Raw genomic sequence first — 23387 nt, 5'->3', positions numbered from 1 at the left:
ATGCTACTCGGCGTCAAATGCTCGCATCTATCTCTATTTCTCTCATCATCATCATCATCATCATCATCATCATCATCATCATCATCATCATCATCATCATCACCATCTCTCTCCATCATTGATTCACAAATTCCATATACACATTATTCAATTCGCATCGCAATCATGAATGCTCGAACCGGCAGAGCATCTATTGATTCTGGTATCGCTTTGCCCTTCAGGTCAAAGCCCACCAAATGTAGGCCACCCGATTTCACGCACCTTTACATACATTCCTGACCATTTGTCCACAGGGAGGATGTTCCTTGACATGCCTCAGGAGCTCCGTTTTGTGGTATACGAAATACTTCTCGATCTGAACGCTAAAGCGTACATGTTGATTGAGCCACTGCTGGGGAAGATGACATCCATAACGAACCTACTCTGGTCTTCTCGCCAAATCCGAGCTGATATCCACGCACTGTTGTCCCGCGCCAAAGTCCGGATCATGGCTGGCGTTCTGCAAGATTGGACTCTGCGGCCTTACTCCCTGCTCAGGGACCATGACATGGATCAGTCGGGCGCCATGGCACATCAAGCCTGGTCGGAGTTCAACAAGACGGTCCCTTTCGAATTCAAGTTTACAAGGGTCCTGCTGTCAGTGATGAACAAAAGCCATTGTTGCCGAATCACAGCCGAAATCGACTTCCAGACGGGAGCAGTACGTGTTTCAGGGGTGGAGGAAGGAATGATTGGGCATCGTTTTCGTCGCTGGCCACCGACTGGGTACACGCAAAAGCCTGGGCCTTTGCAAAAACCAGGGCCTACTCCCAAGTCCATACAGATGCTCCGGAAACCATTCATTGATGCCAAGCTGGGACTGATGGCGAGAGGTGGATGCAGGTTCCAAGATATACGTCTGCTACTCGAAAGCGCGGGAAAGATGGTTCAGCCACAAGACTTTTGGGGTATTGACGAGCCGTGGGTGAATCCAGAGTACCTACGTTAATAGATGCTCGACCCATCTGACATTCGATTAAACAATCAATTCACTCTTTCTATTCACTACATTTGTCACTACTTTCGCTCTCTCCTAATGCCAGACACTGTTATTTTCGAGCTGTCAAAACACACAATACTCGTTCTCCTATCCAGCATGAGAGTCTAAAGAAATACCATATCCATCACCCTCTTAGTGAAGGCTGCCTCCGCTCTAAAGAAAGAAAAAAAGCACTCGCATACTGCTGCAATCACGACCATTCCAAACCTTATAGCTATGCATCAAAAAGCATCAAACAGAACCGTAGCCAACAACCTACCTCCTACAACCTTAGACTCCAAACCCTTCCCACCAAATCTAGACACTCTTCACCCGCACACTCACAATCTAGATCTTTCTAGACTAAAGACTTAAAGGTTAACCAAGCAATTATGAATCCAAGCACGACCTAGGTCAAGAGCGTTGGTGAAGATCTTCCATATACGGTAGTCCTCGTGTTTAGACGTTTGATCAGATCGACAGGAACGCGCTTGTTGTACTCGCCACTTGTACAATTCAAGGACGCGTGGTGGATGTGATCTTTCAATCTCCTCTTGCTGAAAAAAAAAATCGATTTCTTGATAAACATTCAAAAGATCAAAAAGGGGAGGGAAGGAGGGAAGTGGTGAATGGATGGGACAAGGAGAGAAAGTGTAAAGAGGTGTTTCGGGCGGTATAAATATTCTTATTGGTATTTGCTCAAAAAGAGACCAGAGATTTTTCTATCTAAAAATACAAATTATATAAGAGCCCCTCCTCTGTTTGCTTGCAAGATATCAAATCCAGTTGAATATCCTCAAGATTTCTTTCCCGATGTTTCCTTTGTCAACTGCAAGCAGCGTGACCACTTATGATTAAACCCGCCAAATAGAAGAAGTTTTTCCCTCCACAATAGAGAAGAAGAAGTAAAAGAAAATAAAAAAGGTTCCATCCAAACATCCAAAGGCATCTATCCCCGGGTTAAGTTTTTTTTATCTCCACAAAGAAAATTGCTTCCTTTCTATACCGCTCAGTTGTCGAAGTATCATGGAATAAACGAGCGGGATAGAAGGGGAAAAAAAGAGGAAAGGAAGAAGAAAGATCATCTTCTTAAACAGAAGGGGTGGCCTCGGCGGGGACCTCGACGGTGACGGTTCTGCGGACCTTTCTGCGCTTCTTGCAAGCGGCGGCTGTGGAAGTGGCTTTGGCGGTGGAAGTGGTCTTTGTGCTGGTGGCTTTGACGGCGGTGGATGCCGTGTTGCCGGTGGAAGCGAGCAGACACTTGCAAGATTTTGTGATTTGGGATGCGCTGACTCCAGGGATGGCAGAGCGTGTGCGAGGACTGGGAGATTGGATTAGTATTTGATTGAGGGGAGAGAGGTGATGAGGGGGATCAAAGCTTACATCAAGCCCCACCATGTGCAGTAGGATTGGAAGTTCTTGGGTGCTTCATTCTTGATCAGGTTGATGTCTGAGGCGGCGCAGGTGTTTGCTGCTGTTGAGGGGACCGAGGTGGGGTTGGCTTGCTTGTTCCATTGGGCCAGGAGACATGAGCATGCTCCAGTCAACTTGGCGGCAGTCAAAGTAGGCAGAGGAGATGAGTCGCGAGGTCTGGATGACTTGTTAGTTTCTGTGCTAGGGCTGCAGTAGGGGCGGATAGAACATACTGGGCGTTGTACATCTGGCAGAATACGTTGTAGTGGTTGATGCGGTCCTTGACAGCTTGCATATCCGACTTCCAGCAAGTAGCACGAGTCTCGAGGTTGACGAAAGTATCCTCGTGAGCGGCAGGGTCAATGACCGAACCGTAGACCGAAGAGGCGGCCAAGGTGATGAAGGTGAGTGCTGAGAACTTCATCTTGATTGTGTTGTCGTTTCCCTTTGATCCTGATCAATTGGGGTATTGTTTTCCTTCCTGAAGGTTGAGTTTCTTTGTGTTTGGTGTATAGGAGCTAGATGTTTTGGATGTGGATGAGAAGTAGAAGGGTGTACAGAGGAGTTGATGGCCTTTGTTATATAGCAATCTCTCTCAATAAAGCCAAGCAACCGGGAGAGGCTTGGGTCGTTATGGACGTTGTAGCCGTTCGGCGCAGGTGGCTCTGGAGTCGTAACCCTCGCCATCTACTTTTTCTTGCTTTATATTGAACGCCTGAAGGTGTGAGATTGGACTGGAAGACATGTGTACTTGACCGAAAGCTCACTCGAGGTTTGTGCCCAGTTCTCACCTCTTTTCGCCATGATTTTCGGCTATGCGCTCACTTACCTGGCCAAGTTGAAGCCGAATAATCCTTGTATAACAAGATTAAGGGACCTGGATGACCTCGACGGTTATACAAAAAAGCCGTTGTAAGCCAACGGGACCATCTTATAATATTGCCAAGACCCAGCGATACCACGCAGTGCCAGCCCGCACCGTTGGCATCAACCACCGAGACAACAGCATGCATATGGTCAAAAAGAGGCGAAATATCATCAGCGACGTTGTTCTCAGTGGCGGGTAATCGGCCTTGGATATCAGTTCTTGAATCATGATGTCGGGCATGCAGGTTCGTGGCAGAGCGAGATTGTTGATTACGATAGGCGTCGAGGAGGCAGAAAACCGTTCGCACGGCAGTCTCGAGAGAGGGATGTTCGTGTTATTCATCTCCTTTTCCGCGAACTCAAAGCCAAGGCAACCGTTTCCTATGAGTGGATGTTTGTTCTTAGGAGTTGAGCAAACATTTGCGTAGCAACCATCTTGGTGACGGTGGATCGCTTTCGAAGATGCAAGATTTGCGACACGCCCTTGAAGTGGAGAAGCAATATCTTTTGAACCCTCAGTGGGTCTTACGACGTCGTGTGAATATTGTAGACTCGTTCGGGATTAAGAGTTCCGAGACATCTTCATGGTGGACGACAGGGTCAAAACAAGGCGAGAAAATATTGTGATGTCGCAAAGTCCACGAGGGTCGGGTGGCTTGCGAAACGGCAGGCTTCGGATGGCTGGGGTCGAAGGCTTCGGTTGACATCCAAAATTTTCGTCTTGTTCCCATCCATGAGCACCGCCGTTGGCAACGACAGGGTTGGATCAGGCAGGGTGGTCCCCGCAGCAAGCCTCGAACATACTGTCGACGAAATATTTTCTCCAACAAATGATTTTTTTCCTAGGTAGATTGACGTGGGCGATCACTGTAGTATTTTACATGTTCTGTGATCATAAGGAGTAATTCCATCCAGTCCTGAGGTTGTTACACCGAATCTTGCGTTCTCAATCACGGTGCTCAAGATTTCCAACTGACTTCCATGACATGTGAACCCAAGTCCGTTGATCACAAACGTGGTACCGATATAGAACAGATTAGAACTACTTGGAGGTATCAAAATATCACAAGGAAAACATCAATAAACAAAGATGTGCACACTCGACGCAATGTTCGAATATACCGAGTTGTCGAGGCAGAAGTTACACCAGCCACACACCATCTTTGAGCCTCATTGAGGCTCAACCGGACGTCGCCAGGCCGCCAAAGGGACAATGCGCTGTACGAACGACATGCCATGGTTATTCGAAAACTGCAACCGGGTTTGAACACCAGGAAATTTGGAGACTTTCGACTTGGAAGTCATCCGACTCGTCCCAAGTCGACATATCAAGCAAAGCACCAACAGAAGCACGAGAGCAAGATGTGTGACAAACAAACTCGAAGGTGCGCATGTTTAACCACCGAGCAATGGAGTGGTGCGACGATAACGAATTGTACACAAAGTCCAAGCATGGTCAAAATCACATTGAGAGCAAGTAGAAGTAAGAATCATGGGGGCAGAACGAAGAATTGATGAAAATAGGAAACTAGGATTATTTTCGGAAGCTATGTATATTACAGGACTGCTGTGAACTCCCAGCGCTGGAAACAACATCATAATCGTGAAAGAGGTCGTAAAAGACGATCATCTCAAAGTCAAAGAAGCAGTGGTATCAATGAGGTACAATGGGCGAGACGCTTAGTCCATCATGCCCTTCTTGCCGTCGTGGTCAGAGTCCTTCATGGGGTTGAGCTTGTCCATGAGCGAGGGCTTGCCAGTCTTGGAGTCAATCTCAGAGTTGTGGCCAGTGGTGGAAGAACCGTAACCAGCACCAGTGGTACCGGTGGTGGAGTGAGAGTGACCAGTCTTGAGGTCACGCTCGCCCTCGCGGACGCGCTCACCGAGGGTCTCGCGACCAGTGGTGTTAGAGCCGGTCAAGCCAGTGCCGGTGGTGTTAGAGCCGGTAAGACCGTGGCCGTGGGAGCCGTGGGAGTGGGTGGAGTGCGAGCCAGTGAGGCCGGTGCCGGTGGAGATACCGGTGGTGGAGGTATGGGAGCCACCAACAGTGCGGGGCTCACCCTCGAAGCCATCGTAACGCTCCTCGCGGCCGGTCAGGACACCACCCTGCTTCTTAAAGTCGGCCATGGAGACGGCGGGAAGAGCAGAGGCAGTGTGGTGCTGGGCGGCGTTGTGGTGAACCTCGTGAATGGGGACGGTGGTGTGGACAACGTGAGGCTCGATGGTCTCCTTGTTGATAACGGGCTGGATGGTCTCGTGGACGTGGTGGTGGATGTGCTCACCGCCGATGGTGGGTGCAATCGACTTAGAGTGCACGGCCTCTACCTCGGTGCGCTGGTCTCTAAACTGGGCAGCCTCGGCAGCGAGACGCTCCTTGACCTGGGCGTCGTTGCCGTGCTCGAACGAGCGGTGCTCGACGGCGGCAAGGTTGTGGTGGTGCTGCTCGGGGAGAACCTCGCGGTCCTTGACGGGCTGGATGGAGGTGTGGTAGTGGTCCTGGTGAACCTCCTTGTCGATGGCGGTCTGGATCTGCTCGTGCTGCTGGAGCTGATGGCTCTCGTGGGTGACAGCAGGGGCGACCTTCTCGTGGACGGTGGTGTCGTGGTGGCCGGAGCGGGCCCTGAGGATGATAGTCAGTATTGATGATGATGGTTTGGAGCTGGCAGTGATAGCTTACATGAAGTCCTTAACGGCAGCCTTGGCGGAGTCCATTGTGATGATGTGTTATGAGTTTTGATGGAAAAGGGTTATGGGAAAGTAGTGTGGAGGTGATGGAGTTGTTTGGTTGGAAGATGTGATGATGGGAAGAGAGAAGAGGGGAAGGACGTCGACAGAGTCTCTTTTTGTAAGGAGCTGTGGCAGGAGCTTTCGGCTGCAGTCCAGCTCGATTGACATCATCCGTCTCGTTTTGCAAGGCAGTGGCAGAGGTGACGATTAGCCTGCCCTGCTCCTGCCCACAACGGTGGCTAATCTGGACTTGAGCCACAGCATGTGATCATGCTTGCGTAGAGTTTGGGTGAGAAGCCACATAGCGGAGTGCAACCCATCATGAGAGCCGTTGGTGATCTCATAGCTGTCGTGTCTTGACTCTTGGACCCGTTCTTGCACCGGGCATTCGCCAAAAGTTACAGCACGAGCGGACGCCCCGGGGCAACCGAACCGCCAGAGTCGATTTGGTTTACCTCGTGGCGGTGCTGCTCCAAGCGCGACCCCGCTATATCCCGCGGATGCGTAGGGAAGTCGATGGACATGCACCGAGTAGGGCTGCATACCATGACGCTGAAAGCAGCGACGTTGGACTACCGTGTGGCTAGGTACCTCTGGTACTTCCAACCTGCCTGCACTAGCCTTGCTGTTTCCCAAGGGTTCGAAGAAAGAGCCTCACAGTTTCTCGGTCCCCTCGGATGCTCAGGGAAAACACAGAAGATCATGTGTAAAACACAAAATTCATACGTGTGCGTTTCCACCCAGGACCCCTCGCAAACAAACAGCTCCAGCGGCTTGGGTCTGGATCGACGCGCCAAATCATGCAATGATCGTCCATGGAAGCCAATAGTTAATTGCGACGTCTTCTGTCTAGAACACGCCCGTTCTCGTTCTGTCCACTTCCTTGATTGCAGCCGCTCGCTTTGGCAAGCACACAAAGCTCGCGTCGACGGATTCAGCACACGCTCGCTAGAAGGCGGCGCCTATTGGTCGCTTCTCGACGCAATCCCACTGATCCAGACGCAAAGCAGGGATCGAGATTGCGTATCTGCATCGAAGCTTTGGCGGCCCGTGGATTAAGAACCGCCGGAAAATGCACCAGCGCGCAAATCAGCGATCATAAAGCAGAAGAGGGACAAAAGCACAGAGCTCTTGTTTCGTCGTCAGCCAATCGCTGGTGCCCCGCAATTTTCGACGTCACACATCATCATCGAGAAGCTCCCAAAATTTGAAGCTCTGACAGAGTTCAACAGCTTTCCTGCGTGAACAAGGATCGAATCTAAACGTTACAGGACGCGTCTCCCCGGGTTACGGTTGTACGAGGCATGTTGATGGCAGGTCAAGGGGAAAAGGCGTTTGTAGAACACACATAATGCAGGTAGATTATTATCCTGTGCAGCTGGTTCGATGGGCCTCGCCGGAGAGCACCAAACAACGTTGCTCGTGTCATCGAAACGTAGTTACATGGGCTGCATGCTGGCTTGGTGTAGCAAGAGTCTAGAGTCAACAATTGTAGCCGACGCCACAAGCACCGGCGGCAGACCTAGCGCGTGGCGTGAGTTCCCTATTATGAAAAAAAGTCATAAGATGACGTTGAAGAGAAACACAATCCAAACAGCAGTGACATCGCATCCGAGAGCTCCTACAGCACGGCACCTGAGCAGCATATTGATCCCATACTCCCTTGACCCTCTCAGTGGCCAGTTCCTTCCCCGCGCGCATTGAGATAACCACCTGCGAAAAGATGCCGTTCCGCGAGAAGCTCAAGAGCTTGATCCACAGGCACGACGATGAGACAACGCCTCCAAGCAGTCCCCGTCAATCTCGCTATGAGGTTGCTCCCCAAGAAGCATCACCTCAAGCATCACCTCGACAAGGCCAAAGACCAGTTTCTGGCTCCGGTACGGCTTCGGTTGAGAATTGCGATGGAATTGAGACAAAGACGGCTGACTTGATGACAGATCAGCCTTCACAGCCATCTTCTGCACGATCCCGCTCTAAGCTGAGAAGGTCGTTTGATCGGAAATCAGCCCCCGCTGCAGATGACTCTCCCCGAAAGAGTCTCGACGGCAGCAAGCGCAAGAGTCTTGATCAGCGTCAAATTAATGCTGGAGTTGCCCCCAGCGTTCCAGAGGTTCCCAGCACTTACAAGGATGGAGCAACCGCTCGCCCTGCAGTCTCTCAGGACGCACAAACCAGGGCAGCCAAGGAGAGTGCTCGCAGAAGTTCTAACGTGATCAATTTCAATCACAACAACGCTGCTGCTCAACCACTTTCAACCAAATCTGATAGGTATTCAGAAGACGTCGCCGACTGGAACATTATGAATGCTGAGAAACTCAGCCCCACTCACGCACCTGCGCCACTAAACGTCACAAAATCATCTGTCGACAAGTCGCGACAGTCTTCGACATCATCATACTCGTCTGTTCCCGAACGCACTCAATCAGGAGTTTCGCGCAAGCCGGTTGGTTCTGACAATGTGCGTGGTTCGAGAGACCTCAATGTCGATGGCAGGAGGCAGAGCGTGTCGAGCGCAAAGCAGAGGTCGAGACTTAGCATGGACAAGCCTCTTCCAGCTCCACCTCACCAACCTGCTCTGAGCGAGGATCCAGCCTTTGGCCAGTTCCTTCCCAGAGATCACAACTACCTTGTCAAGGACGCACCCGCCGCTCCTGTACTCGAGGGCGTTGTCAATCTCAAGGACACTGTTGACACGGATGTGACCGAAACTTGGGCACCAGGTAAGACAACTCTAGAACGCAATATGACAGCACTTACTGACGCGATACAGCTGTCGTTCACGAGGTCGTGCAGCCGGAGATCCACCACATTCGTGAAGAGGTGATTACGCGCGAAATTCACAACCACGACGTCTTTCACCGTATCCTGCCCATCATCGATATCGAGGTTCTTCCCGCAAGACACTTTGTGCCCACTGGACATGGCGACGAGCTGATGGAAATCTCGGCGGATGAGATTCCTGGCAGAACTGGCTACAACCAGCAGTGGTTCATTGCTGAGATGATGTCCAAGCTTCCAAAGGACTCGAACTTTGGAAGAGAGCCGCTGCGATTCACAGCCAGAGAGTTCCCTGGAACCGAAGGCGACTACAAGGAATACGTGCGTAACGGCATTCCGACAACAGAGACGACCTGGGTGCACCCGCCTACGCTTGACGACATGATGTACCTCGCTGGACAGACGGAGCCTTTCTACTTTGGCTCTGCAAACCCCGCAGACGATGGGCTCCGCATTCGCGCGCCCAACGGTAGAGTGGTCGGATCGTCGCGCTACCACAAGGTGCAGCTCGAACGTAGAGTGCAGGCAATCGAGCCACCAACAGAGTCGATGAGAGACTTGTCTGTAGGTGACTACCTTCAGGCAGTTCCTTCTGGCGAAGCGACCGGACAGGAAGCTCTGACACCTTACGCGAAGCGCCGATAGGAGAAGACAGTGTTTTGACTGGAGATTTGAGATTATGAGGGTACGGTCACAGCGTTTCTATGGTTATTGCGACAGCGAAGAGCACGGCGTTTTCTGGCGTGGAAAAAGGACGATACAATACTCGTAATGTGGATTAAAGCATGCATACCTATTCTACCTGATTTTGCAGCAAAGTGTTCCGCTCCTCAGCTTCTGATCAGTGAGCTGAGAATTGTTTGTGTCATGTTTCGCCCGCGCGATCAAAGCGGCTAGCGTCGGGGGTTGGACAGGTCTCCCGCAATCTGGACCTCGGCGTGGGGAAGCAGGGGCCCGACAGGTCTTGGTAGGCATGAGCCGCTCGGGACCGGGGCATTCGACGGTCATATCAAGCAGCGATTGCACCTACATGCCAGAGCAGTGGACATGGCTCGTAAAGCGCGCCAGAGGATCAGCTATGTGCTCCCTCTTACAAACTCGGCCGGAGGGCATCGTCTCGGCGTCAACGGTCTCGCCGTAGACAGCGACAACTCGATCCTGTAGGTGCCTCATCGAGACAGGCGTGACAAGGCAGCCCACTGATACGCATACTCTGCAGCTACTCAGGAGGACGCGATGGAGTCATCTGCGCATGGGACCTCAACTTCGAGGTCAACCACAAGTCGGACCAGATCACGGCCATCGACGCGAAACCCCCGCCGTCGCCCGCCTCGACCCTGCACAACCAGGTGCAAGCGCATACCCACTGGATCAACGACCTCATCCTCGCCCAGTCCAATCAAGCCCTGGTGTCGGCATCTTCAGACATCAGTGTCAAAGTATGGCGACCCGCTGCGCAAGACTCAATGCCACCTCAGACCATCGGCCTACACAGCGACTACGTCAAGGTGTTAGCTGCCCCTTCTCCCGACGCCTCATGGGTCGCTAGTGGAGGTCTCGACCGTCGTATCCGACTCTGGGATCTCAATGGTGCCGGACAGACACTGAGCATCGACGTCAGCGAGGATGAGAGCTTGACGGGCTTGAGTCAAGAGAAGGCGAGCGTGTATGCTCTTCAGGCCACACACTCTATCCTTGCGAGCGGAGGTCCAGACAGCAATGTGCGCATCTGGGACCCGCGGTCGGGCAAGCGCATCACCAAGTTTGTTGGTCACACGGACATCGTACGCGACATTCTGATCAGTCAAGATGGCTGCACTGTCATGTCGGCGTGCAGTGATCAGACGGTCAAGGTGTGGAGTGTCACTGCCGGTCGCTGCATGAACACATTGACCATGCACGACGCGAGTGTGTGGTCTCTGTGGTCCGACCACCCTGATCTTTCCGTCTTCTATTCGTCAGACAAGAGCGGAATGGTGGCCAAGACAGACACCAGAGGCTGTGGTGAAGAGCTGGAAGAAGGCATGAGCGTGGCCATTTGCCAGGAGGGCACAGCCGTCCACAAGCTGGCCGTTGCTGGCGACTACATCTGGACAGCGACCCCTCGTCCTACCATCAACAGATGGGCCGACGTCAACATTGACGATGCCGAGATTGACATGCTCGACAGCTTCAAGCAGAAACGCTTCAGTCTAGCTACCGCTCGCTCCAGGATTCCAAGTCCACCCGTCAACTCGTCCTCCGACCGTCTCGCTTCGCCTCCTCTGCCCACGTCTCCAACATCTCCTCCGTCAAGCGCGAAAAAGCCTATCCCTTTGAAACATGTCCTCAGACTCAGCAACGCCGCCTTCTTCCCCAGACCCGTTGCAAGAGAGGTCGGCCCAGACGCCGAGGAGGTCGAAGTTGAACACACGCAGCCCCTGAGACACACACCCGACTTTGCTATTGAAGGTCAGAACGGCTTGGTCAAGCACATCATGCTCAACGATCGCAAGCGTGTCTTGACCCAGGATACTGCTGGCGAAGTCTTGCTGTGGGATCTGCTCAAGTGTGTCCCCATCAAGTCTTTTGGCAAGAAACATCTTGAGGATGTCCAACCCGAGGTCACAACTGTCGAGACGGTGCCTAACTGGTGCTCTGTCGACACTCGGACCGGAACTCTGGCCATCACTCTGGAGGAGCACACTGCCTTTGATGCAGAGATGTACGCCGATGAGCTCGACATTGAACAGACGATTGACTTCAAGGAGGATCAGCGCATCAATCTTGGCAAGTGGATCCTTCGTTACTTGTTCGCAAATCTCATCAGCGAAGAGATCTCAAGAGACTCACAGTACCGAAGGCACCTACTGGAGCAGGCTCAAAAGCAAAAGATGGAGCGAGAGAATGCCCCTACCAGTATACAGATGCCTCCTGCTATGACAGACGGATGGAAGGTTGACCCCTCAGCTCCTCTTTCTACAAACACACTGCGACCTACGAACACCAACACCATCGGGTTTGCTACACCTGGCTTATCCATCGCCGAAACAGCTTCCTCATATGTTGGGTCTCCAAACCTGACAAAGGATAGTCTTACTTCTGAAGAGGATGAAAGAACACAAGACAGATCTTCCATCAGCGGTGACTACTTTTCCAACTCAACGACGGCCAACTCTACAAACGTCAACAGCGAAACCAAGCTCGTGCCTCAGACTCCCACAGAAGCTGTGACCACGCCAGCTGCAGAGGACGCATCGACGGCAGATAGCAACGATACCCCTTCCAAGTTTGGCAAGCGTCTGCGTATGAACATGTCATTCAATATGAAGAAGCTGGGCAAGGCTCCAGCAAATGACAAAGACAAGCCCGCCATCGTAGAGGAAACCAAAGAGGAGGCTGAGGCCGACACACAGAGCTCCTCTGACAACAGCAACTCGCGTGTTGTTGATGAGAACTTCCTTGGCTGTATTCAGAAGATTCGTTTCGCCTACGAAGATCATCTACAAGCGCAGGTCCAAAGAGCCGCGGCAGTGGATGCTGCTGGCGGTGCACTAGGTCAAGCGAAAGAAGTCGAGTTGCCAACCTCTATCGTACCGTCACTGCCTTCTGAGACGCCAGTGTTGAAGCCACCGCCGAACACAACCATTTTGATCCAGGAAGAGCGCCCAGAGGCTGGTGGTGTGGCAGATCTTTTCGAGGGCAAGGTCGGTAGTACGGGTGAACTGGCAGACCTGATCGAGAAGGTTGCCCCCATGTGGCTTGGTGATGCTCTGTTGCGAAACCAAATTCCGCTCAAGGATCTTGTCAAGATCAGCTTCGTGCTTGAGCCATACCAGAACGTACTGCCAAGTATCGCTGCAGATGGGTATGTGTATTTGATTTCCGTCTCACAAAACATGCTAACCTTCCTTTCAGCAACAACCGGCTCAATGCTAACCGCATGCTGCGCGCCCGCAAGATCTTAGGCTACGTTGCCGAACGTATTGAGCCCGCTCAAGACCCCGCTACAGCCATGCCGGCAGAAGACTACCTCGAGCTCTACTGCAACAACCAGCTCATACCACCAAAGATGACACTGGCGACCATCCGCACACACATCTGGCGAGGTGGCGGTGACGTTTTGCTGCACTACAAGTCCAACGGTAGAAGAAAGATCCTACACTCTGCAGAGACTTTCGCCACTCCGGAGGGCAATGGCACTGAAGCTGGGTCAAACAGTCCCACAGCGCCACAGGTGTAAATGATGTGCATATAATCTCCTTGTTCCTTTTTTTGTTCATCTGCTGTTTATCCTTCTGCATCTCCTTTTCTGACGACAATACCCCTTCTTCCTTTTCGAGGTGGTTTTTGCAGACCAATTTTTCTGTATGTAATGTACCATATCTGAATGAAGAAAATCTCTGGAACCACCATTCTACCACTATGCGAAGGCGTGTGATGGTCATGGATCCGTAAATTGTGAGCTCTTTTGTTCATGATTAATTCTTGAATCATTGTCGTCGCCGATGGTTTTGGCATGTGATTTCGAGTTACGCGAGATGTCAGGTCTTGGCGTTCCCGGCGCGTCTGCCCAGCCACGGTGATGTTTTGAGCTGCTTTCACGCGCACCTTTGTTCTTTCCTCACACAAGCTGTCTCTCGAATCCTGCTGCGCCAAATCTATTGTCCTCGGTCTTGAATACACTGGTCATACCACTGCTGATATCGTAGACCCGGGCTTCCAGGAAACTCTCAACTCATCATCCGCTACTCCCTCTCATCACACACCACGCGTCTCACTCTCTCCATAGTCACGGGGGGCATCTATCAACTGTCATGGTCGATATCTCTCCAGAGCTGTTCGTTGTTACTCGTTTCCAGCAAAGTCATAATCCCGAGCCTCATAGCACGGTCTCAAGGTTTCCCTGACCGAGTTGGACTCAAGCACTTCGAATGGGCATCTCCCTCGGAACTTAACCCTAAGCCATACATCGGTTTCAGTATCGCCGTCCTTTGCAGGAAGTTGCCGGTTTCTCGACTAGTTCTTCGGCGTCGCCTTCTCTTCTCACGAGGAACTGCGACAATGGGAATCAAAGAGTCATCGACGTCCGGTGCTTTTCTTTTGAAGAGCTTTAATCCACATCATCATGCGCCGTATTGGTAAGACTCTCGGAGAGGGCGCGCGTCGATTTTGCTGGCTGGACAACATACTCTGGTCATCCATGGACAGCATTCCTGGTCTGCCGTTCTGCATTGCGCTTGGACGAGTCGGGAAAGCTTGTCGGACACCTCGAATGAGGACCGTCTTTGGGATCTTTCATGTGTTTGTTCGCTCGTGCAGAGGGCTTTGGATTCGCTTGCTCAGCAACAACCGATTTCCACCTGGACTTGGACTGGCCTTGGGAAACACCATACGCGCTTCGGTGCCTGCAACTCTGGTGGCTGTGAGTCTTCTAGACGTTGTGGAAAGAGCTTGGTTATGCTTCCCAAACAGACCACGCCAATTCCTGTGCCTCAATACATGCTTGTACTACACTTGTCGGAATCGCACTCATCTGCGTAGCAAGGTCGTCAAGCCACACACAGAGGTACAGGAGCGGCACAGTCTTCTTTATGGCATGCTAAAGTCTCCGGCTTCCACAATGTTTTGTCTACTCTCAGCCACCTCTGACCTGCAGTTGGTGTACTCCCAATGTCCACTCCTCTTCTGCAACAAGGTGGAATCTGTTACGCATTCATGATCAGTGTCTCCGTCGTCTACAACCCTGCCGATCAACAGACCAAGACTCCCGTACGCGCTCTACTGTGATACTCTCACGACCGTCTTTCACCCATCGTAACTCTTTATCACAGCCAGGAAGCCTTTGCCAATAGCACCCGCTACCGGCAGAGTTAGCCTTCGCGTCATTGTCCTGACCAGCCGCGTCAATCATTAGTCTCTGCTTCAACCGCCGAGTCAACATATGAGCGCCGACACACTCGCCTGCAGTATCTGGTTCCTCACCAAGTCCTGTTTGGCATCAAACCTTCCCCAAGTGTATGCTTGGTCTTACCAGGAAGAAGGAAGTGGTTTTTACGGATGTACTTTGTCCACTTCGCGTTTCTACGCATCAATGCTCCCTATCGCTGGCTTACCGGCTAGGGGAGTAAACCAAAGACTTGTCTCTGAGAAGAACGCTACAACACACCGAGGGAGTATCGGATATCGGCACGAGAGGTTCTTGCAAAGTCTGGTGAAGTGATGAGGTGTATGATCCAGCCAATGCCAGATCGAATCAGGACGATGGATAAGGCCGGACAGTTTCTTGGAACAGCGATGGTTCTTCTCAAGCTTTGCCCCATTACATTTGCTTCGTTTTGGTCGTCAGCCATCTGATCCTTGAGAAGAGCACGTCTGCAGGAGGAACTCGGTCGTTCTTCGAGCCGTGCCTTACGTCCAACGCATTCACCCACGGTCTAGAGTCACGCTGAGTGGTGGAAGAGTTGCAAATGCTGGTTCGTACGTGCGGGACCTCTCTCGAGTGAGGATCAAAGCTCAGGCTTGTCTGCTGTACGGATCGACTCTGTAATCATTCCTTCATGACGCAGGTTCAAAAGCCGCCGTGTGCACGAGGACAAGGCATGATTATGATGAAGATCGACGCTTTCGGGACTTCCATGTACTCATCTCGGGAGTTGAAGGGTTGATGACTGATATGTTTGTGATGTTGATGACGGAAAGTGGAGGAGGGGCTGTCTGGAGCGCATTGTGCGCTATGCCACCCTGCTTTTCTTCGGAAGACTGGGTGGCTCAATTCTTTTTTGATAAGTGGTCCCGACATGTTACTTTTGAGGCCGACGAAGAACTGACTGCGGATAAATAGAACTCCGCCAATTACCCCACCTTCTCCGCATCTACCCCAGCCACCCTCCACATACCCAGCGCAGATCCGAGGACGATACGCGATGCATACGGTCAGACTCATGCACTGTCAATTGCCATACAAGCTCTCGGCTTCTTTTCCGTTGCCGGTTTGTTGTATATATTATCGTTGGATGGTCGCAGTGGTATACATAATCAACCAATCAAGATGTTCCTCAACACTCGCTCCCTCTTTGTGTGGTGCCTTGCTGCTTTGCTGGAAGCAGAGGCTGCTTCAGTCTCCTCCAAGCCAAAGTCAATTGTCCTTTCGGAGTCAGCACCCAGCAATGCTGGCATTCCCTTGGACTCGTTTGTGTCATACTCCTTTGAGCTTTCTTCTTGGCCCGACTTTGCTGGTAAGATTAACCTGTCTATGCGAACAGTGCAAAACTCACACTGACCATTCAAGGCAACCTTTCGTATCCGAACAAGTTCTCATACAACCTCTTGAACAATATCGGTAATCTACAAGGCTCTTTGCCGATTGCTCGTGTGGGTGGCAACACACAGTAAGATGCCATTGTGACTGGATCGTTCAAATATATGTTGACGCAGAACCCAGAGATATTGCCATCTTCGATGCATCCCAGAAGACTGGTCTTCTCGGTATAGTTCGTCCAAACATCTCCAGCGATTATCCGACCATCATCACAATCGGCCCTTCCTTCTTTGAGTCCTACAAGACCATGCCCAAAGGAACAAAATACAGCCATGGCTTCAACTTGGGCGCGAATTCCTCCGCCGCTAGAACAGCTACTTTCGCTTCTGCCGCCTATGCCTGCAAAGCAATCGGCAGTGACTTGGCTTACTGGGAATACGGCAACGAACCTGACCCTTTCGTCTCCTCCGGCTACCGCCCGCACAACTACACCGAAGCCGCGTACGTGGAAGAATGGCTCAATGGCACCACGGCAATATCCTCCGCCGTCAAAGCAGCATGCCCTTCCCTCGCCAACACAAAATTCATGGCCCCTAGTTTCGCAGGCGTGGGTCCCGCAAATGACTTCTTCACCTTGGATCCGGTATTAGCTTGGAAGAACGGATTGGACCAAAACGACAATATCGGCTTGATCTCTTCGCATAATTATATGGGTGTTTCTACCAGTCCGGGGATTACTTTGCAGGGGACCTTGATGAATCACACCAATGTTGTTGCTAAAGCTGGAGACCAACTCAGGGAGTGGGCGGCTATCAAGGCTCTGGGCAATGGTTTGGATCCTGATGTGCCGTTTATCCTTGGTGAACACAATTCGCTGGCGAGACAGGGACGTCCCGGACTTTCCAACAGTTTTGGCGCTGCGTTGTGGGGTGTTGATTGGAATGTCTATCTTGCATCTCAGAACATCAGTCGTTCGCATATGCATCAAGGAACCAATTATCGGTAAGACACATCACCTTTCTGCTTTGTTTACATCTCTGGGATATAGAAAGGCGACAAAACTGACATGCCAACAATAGCTATCAATCCTGGCAACCCATCCAAACAAACCTCACCACCATCGGCACAAAACCACCTTACTACGGCAACCTTGCCGTCGCAGCTATGATGGCAAAACCTCACCCTTCCTCCCTGCTGAAAATAACCCACCTCCCTGCTTCTTCGGCGAACAATTCTTTCTACACCGCCCACATCGACAAAACACTCACTCGTCTCCTCATCGTCGACCTACACACCTACAACACCACCGCAAACAATTACACCACTTCCTTCCCTCGTCCCGTGGAAAGCCATACTTTCCAACTACCTGCTTGTTGTAGAGGTGGTGCGGTGCATAGATTGGTCGCTAATGGGAGTGATGCTGTTACGGGAATCACTTGGGATGGAAATAGTTATAATTATGAATTGGCGGAGGGGAAACCTGTTAGGCAGGGGAATGTTACTTGTGGGGAGAGGGTTAAGATCGATAGGAAAGGGGTTGTGAGATTGGATGTCGAGTGGAGTAGTGCTGTTGTTGTTACGTTGGATTGTTGATGAGGAGGGCGAATAGAAAGGAAAGCAGAGGTCGAGGAAAGTGGATTAGGGATGAGTAAATTTTTGCAAATCTCCTTTTGATTGAAAGATGAGAAATCTCTCTCGGCCTCACTATTCATCCCTGTTTCGTTGGAAAATTCGTCTTTTTGCTATTCTCACTTCCCCTTCTTGACTTTTCCTTTTCCTTCTTCATTCTTGCTCCCTTCCTCTCTTGGCCGTCCTCCGTCCGACCTCAATGTTCCTCAACTCTCGTCCTCGGACCGGCGATGCAAAATTTACCCCTTCATAGCTTCAGCGACCAACCCCTCAAACTCGGTATTATCACCTCCCATCTCCGCATGCAAATCCAAATTCCCCTTTAACATATTGGTCATTTCTTCCATCTCCTTTTCCGCCTTCGCCTTGTCATCATTCTCACCCTTTGTCTCAATATGATCCTCACCAGTATCCTTGTGCTTTGAGGTGGTCTTGGCTTTTGCAATCATCAGGGTTTGGATCTCTGTGCGGATTTGTCTGTTCAGAGATAGCAGGGAGGTTATGGTGGCAATATTGCTACTGCTTCTGCTGGTGGAGTTATCGGCGAAAGTGTTGGAGGTTGAAGCAGCGGTGGTGGCAATGGCAGTGGTGGTGGTAGCGGGCTCCAAAGCTTCGAGTAATATCTTATTGCGCAAGTTTGCGGGAAGACGCATGAATGGCGAAGTATTGGAGACAGTAGGTGCGGAGTGAGCGCCCGATTTAGTGGTCGGTTTGGTGATGGGGCTTGCTGAGCCAATGTCAGAAGGAGGATAACGCGTGAGAACAGCATGGAAATGTGGTAGGGGGAGAGTGATGGGAGTGAAATGGTACAGGATGAGAGAAGCAGACGTACTGTGAGTGAGTGATCTGGTTTTCTTGATGATGCCGATTGGTTTGGAAGTTTTGCTGATGCTGTTGGCGATGGGAGAGGTCTTCTTCTCTGATGGAGGGGACGAGGTTGGAGCGGTGACGTTGGGAGACTTGGGTTCGAGGTTGGTAGTCATGGTGTTGATGAGTTGAGACTTTCCGACACCGCAGCCAGCAAGGCTGACGCCGAAAAGAGGAGAAGGAGAATCGGAAACAACCTTGCCCATACCGTCGATGGTGACGTTGGGAGATTTGGGCTCGAGGTTGGTTGTCATAGCGTTGATGAGGGTCGACTTTCCGGCGCCGCACTCAGTAAAGCCGATGCCGTAAAGTGGAGGGCGAGATTCAGAATCTGCCTTGCCCATACCGTCGATGATGTTGCTGATTATTTCGCTGTCGCCCATGGTAGTGTCCATGTTGTTGTCCATGTTGTTGTCCATGTTGTTGTCCATGTTGTTGTCCATGTTGTTGTCCATGTTTTTGTCCACGGTAGTGTCCTTGGAGATGTTGGGGAGGTTGTTGGTAGCGCCCTCCATGTTGAAGAAGATGATGACGAAGAGAAAGGAGGTGACTAGGTATTTATGAGAAGCTTAGATGAATAAAGCTTCCAGCGAAGATAACTCCGTGTTGTAAGTAAGTGTTGAAAGGGAGGGAATTTACTTGTGCTGAGTTAAGTTCAATGAATTCAAGACCGAAGCAAAGACACTCGATGCCTACCAGGAGTGAGAGCGAGAAAGGTCTGTAAAGTACTCACACTGGCAAGACTGTAATGGAAAGTGAAGGATAAAAAGGTGTTGTAATCTTGCACAAGTAAACAACTCCTATAACAAAGAAAGGACGCTGGACAGCAACACATCTGAGACAAATTCTCTTTCACTCTTCCATACTGTCCAACTAGAATGTGATGTTTTCGAAAACGACTAATCAATGAGTGATATCCTCGAAGCTGATTGCGGACTCACAGTAGCAATTCTGATGCCTCACTGACTGACACCATCATCACCTCCAATCCGCAAATACTCCATTAATCCGAATATTGAACAAGAACAAGACATCAATGAACAAGAATGCAAACACAAATCCAATCACCATGGCGTCCATCTGATTCCACAGTCTTGTCAAGTAAGCTCGTGCGTCGCCTGTCCAAATCCACTCGCCTCTTGTTCTCCTTCCGGCTTTCAAGCCAGGGAGATCATCTAGACTGTATGCGTTGTTCTTTGCTCGGTAGTCAACCATCTTGTTGTCAGAAACGGTTTTGCCGGCCCAGTGTCCTAGTGTTTCGCGGTCGAGTAGGCCTTTTTGTTGGTCGGTCTCGGAGAGGAGAGGTACGCCATAGCCGCAAGATGTTTGGACCTATGATTGCTGAGTATGGTGGTTCTCAAAACTACCAGAGACCCGATCTGATGATGATTTTTCTTACCTTGAATATATCCAACACAATCACCGCTCTCGCACCAACTGGCACTTCCATCCCCATCTGCCTCGTCAAATTGCCAAACTCTTCATCCCAGAACTCCACAACTCTACCCTTGCAAAACAGTCTCAAGATCCTCGGACTTTTGTCAAATGAACAAAACATAATCGTGCATCTTCCATTTTCGTAGAGGTGGGCAATGGTCTCGGCTCCAGATCCAGTGGCATCGATGTAAGCAGCTGTATTAGGACCAAGAATAGAGAAGGTTGTTGAAGGAAGGCCTTTTGGCGATATGTTGATGTGAGAGCCATAGCGAGGTGCGGAGGCGATGTAGAAGAGAGGTTGCGACATGCACCAGTCGCTGAGCTCTGTGGAGAGCGATGGATAGAATTTGACCATCCTGAGTGAGATATGTTGGGTTCGTTGCTATGCTCAATGTATGACGAGACGATGTTTCGCAGATTCTGGTATGAATGTGATTATTCATGCAAGTTGGCAGATAGCTTGAAGTGACTCACCCCGCTTTTGCTCGGGATCGGCTATTGCGGACGTTGTATGTCGATGATGAGCTGAGAGCACTTGGTGGAAACACGAATCTGTAAGTAATCGACTGCTACTCAGATATGATGACTCAAGCAATTGAGTCAGTGATGGAGTACTCTCGGTACGAGTAATCTAACCATTCGAAATATCTACCGCCGGGCTATGTCGAAGCGGAACTGCCAAAACTTGCCTTGACTTGGAGCTGTAGTTACTCAATGCCTATGTAGGACGAGAAAAACGTTTGCAGGCTCGAAAAGATACTCGAGGTCTTGAATGTTGATGCGACGTGAGTAGAGTGTCTGACGCTGCTGCATATTCATGGTGTTCTTCAAGAAACTTATTGGAAGTGTAAACAAGTGCTTTACAACTACTCCAGATATCGCGGTCCCACCAATGCTACGAATGATCGCAAAGCATCAGAGGAGAGGTTTGGTGGCCTGAAAGTTAATCTCCGCCGTTGTGATGGGTAGAAAGAAATTTCAACTTGAACAAAAGTTTTTCCTTTCACACCTTTCTCTCTTCTACTCCCCACACAATACCGCAATGCGCCCATGCCTCTTCTCATCATGAGACTTGTGTTCTGATCAATAGTATGAGTTGATCTCGATTGTGTATCACGAATTTCTCAAGTTTGCAGCAGACAAGACCGACTTCACACCTTGATTGCGGTCATGAGGGTGTCTTTCTTGCAGCTTCATATACCGGAGTTCGCGCTCTTTCCCCATCCAGTTTCGAAATCTAACCAATTTCGGGATAAACAACAAGGCGCTTTGGCGGAGTGGTTAACGCGATGCCCTGCTAAGGCATTTCCTTCGGGAGCGTGTGTTCGAATCACACAGGCGTCGTTACTTTTGCCCGTGGGGCCCGTGGGGCAGCGCTAGACTTGTGGTTTAATGTTCTTTTGTTGTAGAAAGACTGCTGATAAGGTAGGAGTTGAAATTGGTGAAGTGATGTTGATTTTTGGCAGAGAGGAAATGCCTTGGCGGTTGGAAAGCTTGGGTCGGGAGTTTTAAGAGCCGAAGCCGTAAAGACACCTCGATGTTTTGTACCTCGAATGCTATTCTTACCTGTCATCCTTCGACAACAATTGTCCACTGTCGAAAAACGTGTAATTGGACGGGCCCTATCATAGGCTTTAGCGTTCCCACCCAAACTGCTTGCATACCCTGTCAAACACGACCAATGACGACGCCTCTCCATAATCCTACAATCATGCCGCCGCTCATCCAATGGACCACAGGTTTCTTCTCACAGCTAGTACATAAACCAGTTCTGCTTCGTGCCAGGGCACCCCTCCAAAAAGCGTTTTTGTCTTCCTTCAGCAAAGATCCCGATAAACGGAAAGCTCAGCTTCTCAAACAAAAAGAATACAAGAAACGGAAGTTTATAGAAAGTGAAGCATTCCGTGAATCCGTGCGGATGAGCAGAGTACGCTATACAGCCAAACAGACCGCAGATCCGGATTGGGTTCTGGCAAACAAGGAGGCCAAACGCTTGGATGAACGGAAGCGTTATTCTCAAGACGACCACTATCGTCAATCGAGTCTTTTCCGCACATGGGTACATCAAAATTCTTCCGCGAGTGTGGCTGCGCTCGGACGAGAGCTGTCCGTGTGTTGTTTGCTAGATCATCAAGAGGAAGGCTTGGGCGCGCAACGATCTCATCTGGAAGGACTATATTCCGGTCCGGTACGAGGACAAGGTCAAACACATTTGTGTTGGATGCCGATATCCCACCCGTGGCGGACTGAAACTTTGGTGTACGTGCAAGAATTTTCACATGACATTACACACTTGAAGATCAAGCTGCGACGTCGCATAGCAGAAATTTCTTCCGCCATTTTTCAATCCCTTACGAGAGTGTTGAGAGTGTGTAGGGAACGATAGAAATGATGGGATGATTGGTTTTTATAGTGTCTGGAGGAAGTCCTGACTGAAAGGCCACTTGAATGTATGTTTGCTTTCCATTACAGATGGACAGAAGCAGCCACCTCTTTAGGCTTCAACAAGTCCTTACATCCCTCCATGACTTTAGCCAACCTTCCACCACCGACACTTTCCAAAGCCGCCTTGACATCCTTCCCACCCCTAGCATAAACCCACCACTGCACCAAAGCAACAACCTGAAAATCCAAATACTGCGGCCGCCCACCTCCAAAAGCAAACACACCACCCTCACCACTCCCCTGCATATCCAACTCCCCATAAAACTCCACCAGCGGCACAAGAGCAGTTTCAATCTTCGCTTGCAGACCATGCTCCTTTTCCGCCTCCAAAGCACCCTCCCTCATCTCATCCAAACCGCCACCGAATATTTCCTCCCTGGTGCGGTAGAAATATTCTCTCCCTCTGTCGTCTAGAAATGCAGGCACGAAAGGAAGAATATGCTCCTTCGCCATCGCCGTGAAAATCCTACCCCAGACTTCTTTGGTGTCGAATTTTTTGGCCGCCGCTATACTCTTTTCACCCTGTGGGAACAACTTTTTCCCAAACTCTGCAGATGTAGAGGCGAGCTTTTCGGCAATGGCGGTGGATTCCATGATCGTCTTGTCCGGGAACGTTACAGCGGGGAGAGTGAAATCTGTGGATTTTCCAGACGCTTGGACGCCTAGGGTGGGAAGGAAGGAAGCGATATCCGGGTAGGAGATTTCATTGTGTTTGTAGGAGAGACCGAGATAGTTGAGGCAGAGTGTTGTGCGGATTGTAAATGGTGACCAAGAGGCAGGCCAGTGTTTGGAGGTCAAGTCGTGGAAGGTGAGTTCGGATGCCATATCTGCGTTGTGTATAGAACTCGAAACTGTTCACCGTGTATTGGAGTAGGAGATTTGATTGAAGCAGAAGGGTGGAATTCTAGGGATTCGTTTGTTTGGTCTGGCGGGAATAAGGAGCTGAGATGGAATGATGATGTC

At 50.6% G+C, this 23387-nt stretch overlaps 11 protein-coding genes across 11 annotated transcripts; 6 read left to right on the top strand and 5 right to left on the bottom strand.

The window, feature by feature from the left end:
* Positions 1–165: 165 nt before the first annotated feature.
* Positions 166–988, top strand: M438DRAFT_401261 (uncharacterized protein; the record flags this gene model as incomplete). The annotated part of the gene is made up of 2 exons (XM_029909527.1): positions 166–238; positions 294–988. 2 exons carry the CDS (start codon positions 166–168, stop codon positions 986–988), a joined length of 768 nt encoding a protein of 255 aa, XP_029765260.1.
* A 983-nt stretch (positions 989–1971) lies between these two features.
* M438DRAFT_340902 (uncharacterized protein) lies at positions 1972–2936 on the bottom strand. The gene is made up of 3 exons (XM_029904363.1): positions 2665–2936; positions 2402–2608; positions 1972–2339 (listed from the first exon to the last, which is right to left on the bottom strand). The coding sequence occupies exons 1-3, from the start codon at positions 2853–2855 to the stop codon at positions 2108–2110; spliced, it is 630 nt and encodes a 209-aa protein (XP_029765259.1). The 5' UTR covers positions 2856–2936; the 3' UTR covers positions 1972–2107.
* A 2042-nt stretch (positions 2937–4978) lies between these two features.
* M438DRAFT_370324 (uncharacterized protein) lies at positions 4979–6010 on the bottom strand (the record flags this gene model as incomplete). The annotated part of the gene is made up of 2 exons (XM_029908180.1): positions 4979–5918; positions 5976–6010. The coding sequence occupies 2 exons, from the start codon at positions 6008–6010 to the stop codon at positions 4979–4981; spliced, it is 975 nt and encodes a 324-aa protein (XP_029765258.1).
* Positions 6011–6275: 265 nt separating this feature from the next.
* M438DRAFT_200 (uncharacterized protein) lies at positions 6276–7141 on the top strand. The gene has a single exon (XM_029899331.1). The coding sequence runs from the start codon at positions 6542–6544 to the stop codon at positions 7082–7084; it is 543 nt and encodes a 180-aa protein (XP_029765257.1). The 5' UTR covers positions 6276–6541; the 3' UTR covers positions 7085–7141.
* Positions 7142–7436: 295 nt separating this feature from the next.
* M438DRAFT_286140 (uncharacterized protein) lies at positions 7437–9621 on the top strand. Its single transcript, XM_029901581.1, has 3 exons — positions 7437–7905; positions 7966–8748; positions 8799–9621. Exons 1-3 carry the CDS (start codon positions 7749–7751, stop codon positions 9449–9451), a joined length of 1593 nt encoding a protein of 530 aa, XP_029765256.1. The 5' UTR covers positions 7437–7748; the 3' UTR covers positions 9452–9621.
* Positions 9622–9680: 59 nt separating this feature from the next.
* Positions 9681–13210, top strand: M438DRAFT_286138 (WD40 repeat-like protein). Its single transcript, XM_029901580.1, has 3 exons — positions 9681–9966; positions 10026–12653; positions 12704–13210. The coding sequence occupies exons 1-3, from the start codon at positions 9854–9856 to the stop codon at positions 13026–13028; spliced, it is 3066 nt and encodes a 1021-aa protein (XP_029765255.1). The 5' UTR covers positions 9681–9853; the 3' UTR covers positions 13029–13210.
* Positions 13211–15836: 2626 nt separating this feature from the next.
* Positions 15837–17730, top strand: M438DRAFT_308195 (uncharacterized protein; the record flags this gene model as incomplete). Its single annotated transcript, XM_029902332.1, has 3 exons — positions 15837–16036; positions 16230–17048; positions 17126–17730. The coding sequence occupies 3 exons, from the start codon at positions 15837–15839 to the stop codon at positions 17637–17639; spliced, it is 1533 nt and encodes a 510-aa protein (XP_029765254.1). The 3' UTR covers positions 17640–17730.
* An 86-nt stretch (positions 17731–17816) lies between these two features.
* M438DRAFT_401255 (uncharacterized protein) lies at positions 17817–19057 on the bottom strand (the record flags this gene model as incomplete). Its single annotated transcript, XM_029909526.1, has 2 exons — positions 17817–18402; positions 18508–19057. 2 exons carry the CDS (start codon positions 19055–19057, stop codon positions 17915–17917), a joined length of 1038 nt encoding a protein of 345 aa, XP_029765253.1. The 3' UTR covers positions 17817–17914.
* A 268-nt stretch (positions 19058–19325) lies between these two features.
* Positions 19326–20404, bottom strand: M438DRAFT_308192 (pyridoxamine phosphate oxidase family protein). The gene is made up of 2 exons (XM_029902331.1): positions 19942–20404; positions 19326–19874 (listed from the first exon to the last, which is right to left on the bottom strand). The coding sequence occupies exons 1-2, from the start codon at positions 20332–20334 to the stop codon at positions 19521–19523; spliced, it is 747 nt and encodes a 248-aa protein (XP_029765252.1). The 5' UTR covers positions 20335–20404; the 3' UTR covers positions 19326–19520.
* An 878-nt stretch (positions 20405–21282) lies between these two features.
* On the top strand, positions 21283–22422 carry M438DRAFT_93 (uncharacterized protein). The gene has a single exon (XM_029910401.1). It carries the CDS (start codon positions 21517–21519, stop codon positions 22363–22365), a length of 849 nt encoding a protein of 282 aa, XP_029765251.1. The 5' UTR covers positions 21283–21516; the 3' UTR covers positions 22366–22422.
* A 23-nt stretch (positions 22423–22445) lies between these two features.
* Positions 22446–23249, bottom strand: M438DRAFT_350525 (uncharacterized protein; the record flags this gene model as incomplete). The annotated part of the gene is made up of 1 exon (XM_029906654.1): positions 22446–23249. The coding sequence occupies one exon, from the start codon at positions 23247–23249 to the stop codon at positions 22446–22448; it is 804 nt and encodes a 267-aa protein (XP_029765250.1).
* Between the last annotated feature and the right edge of the window lie 138 nt (positions 23250–23387).

The sequence above is a fragment of the Aureobasidium pullulans genome (assembly GCF_000721785.1).
Source record: "Aureobasidium pullulans EXF-150 unplaced genomic scaffold scaffold_1, whole genome shotgun sequence".
NCBI lineage: Eukaryota > Fungi > Ascomycota > Dothideomycetes > Dothideales > Saccotheciaceae > Aureobasidium > Aureobasidium pullulans.
Note: the sequence above shows the minus strand (reverse complement) of the source record. Positions and strands in the feature narration are given on the sequence as shown.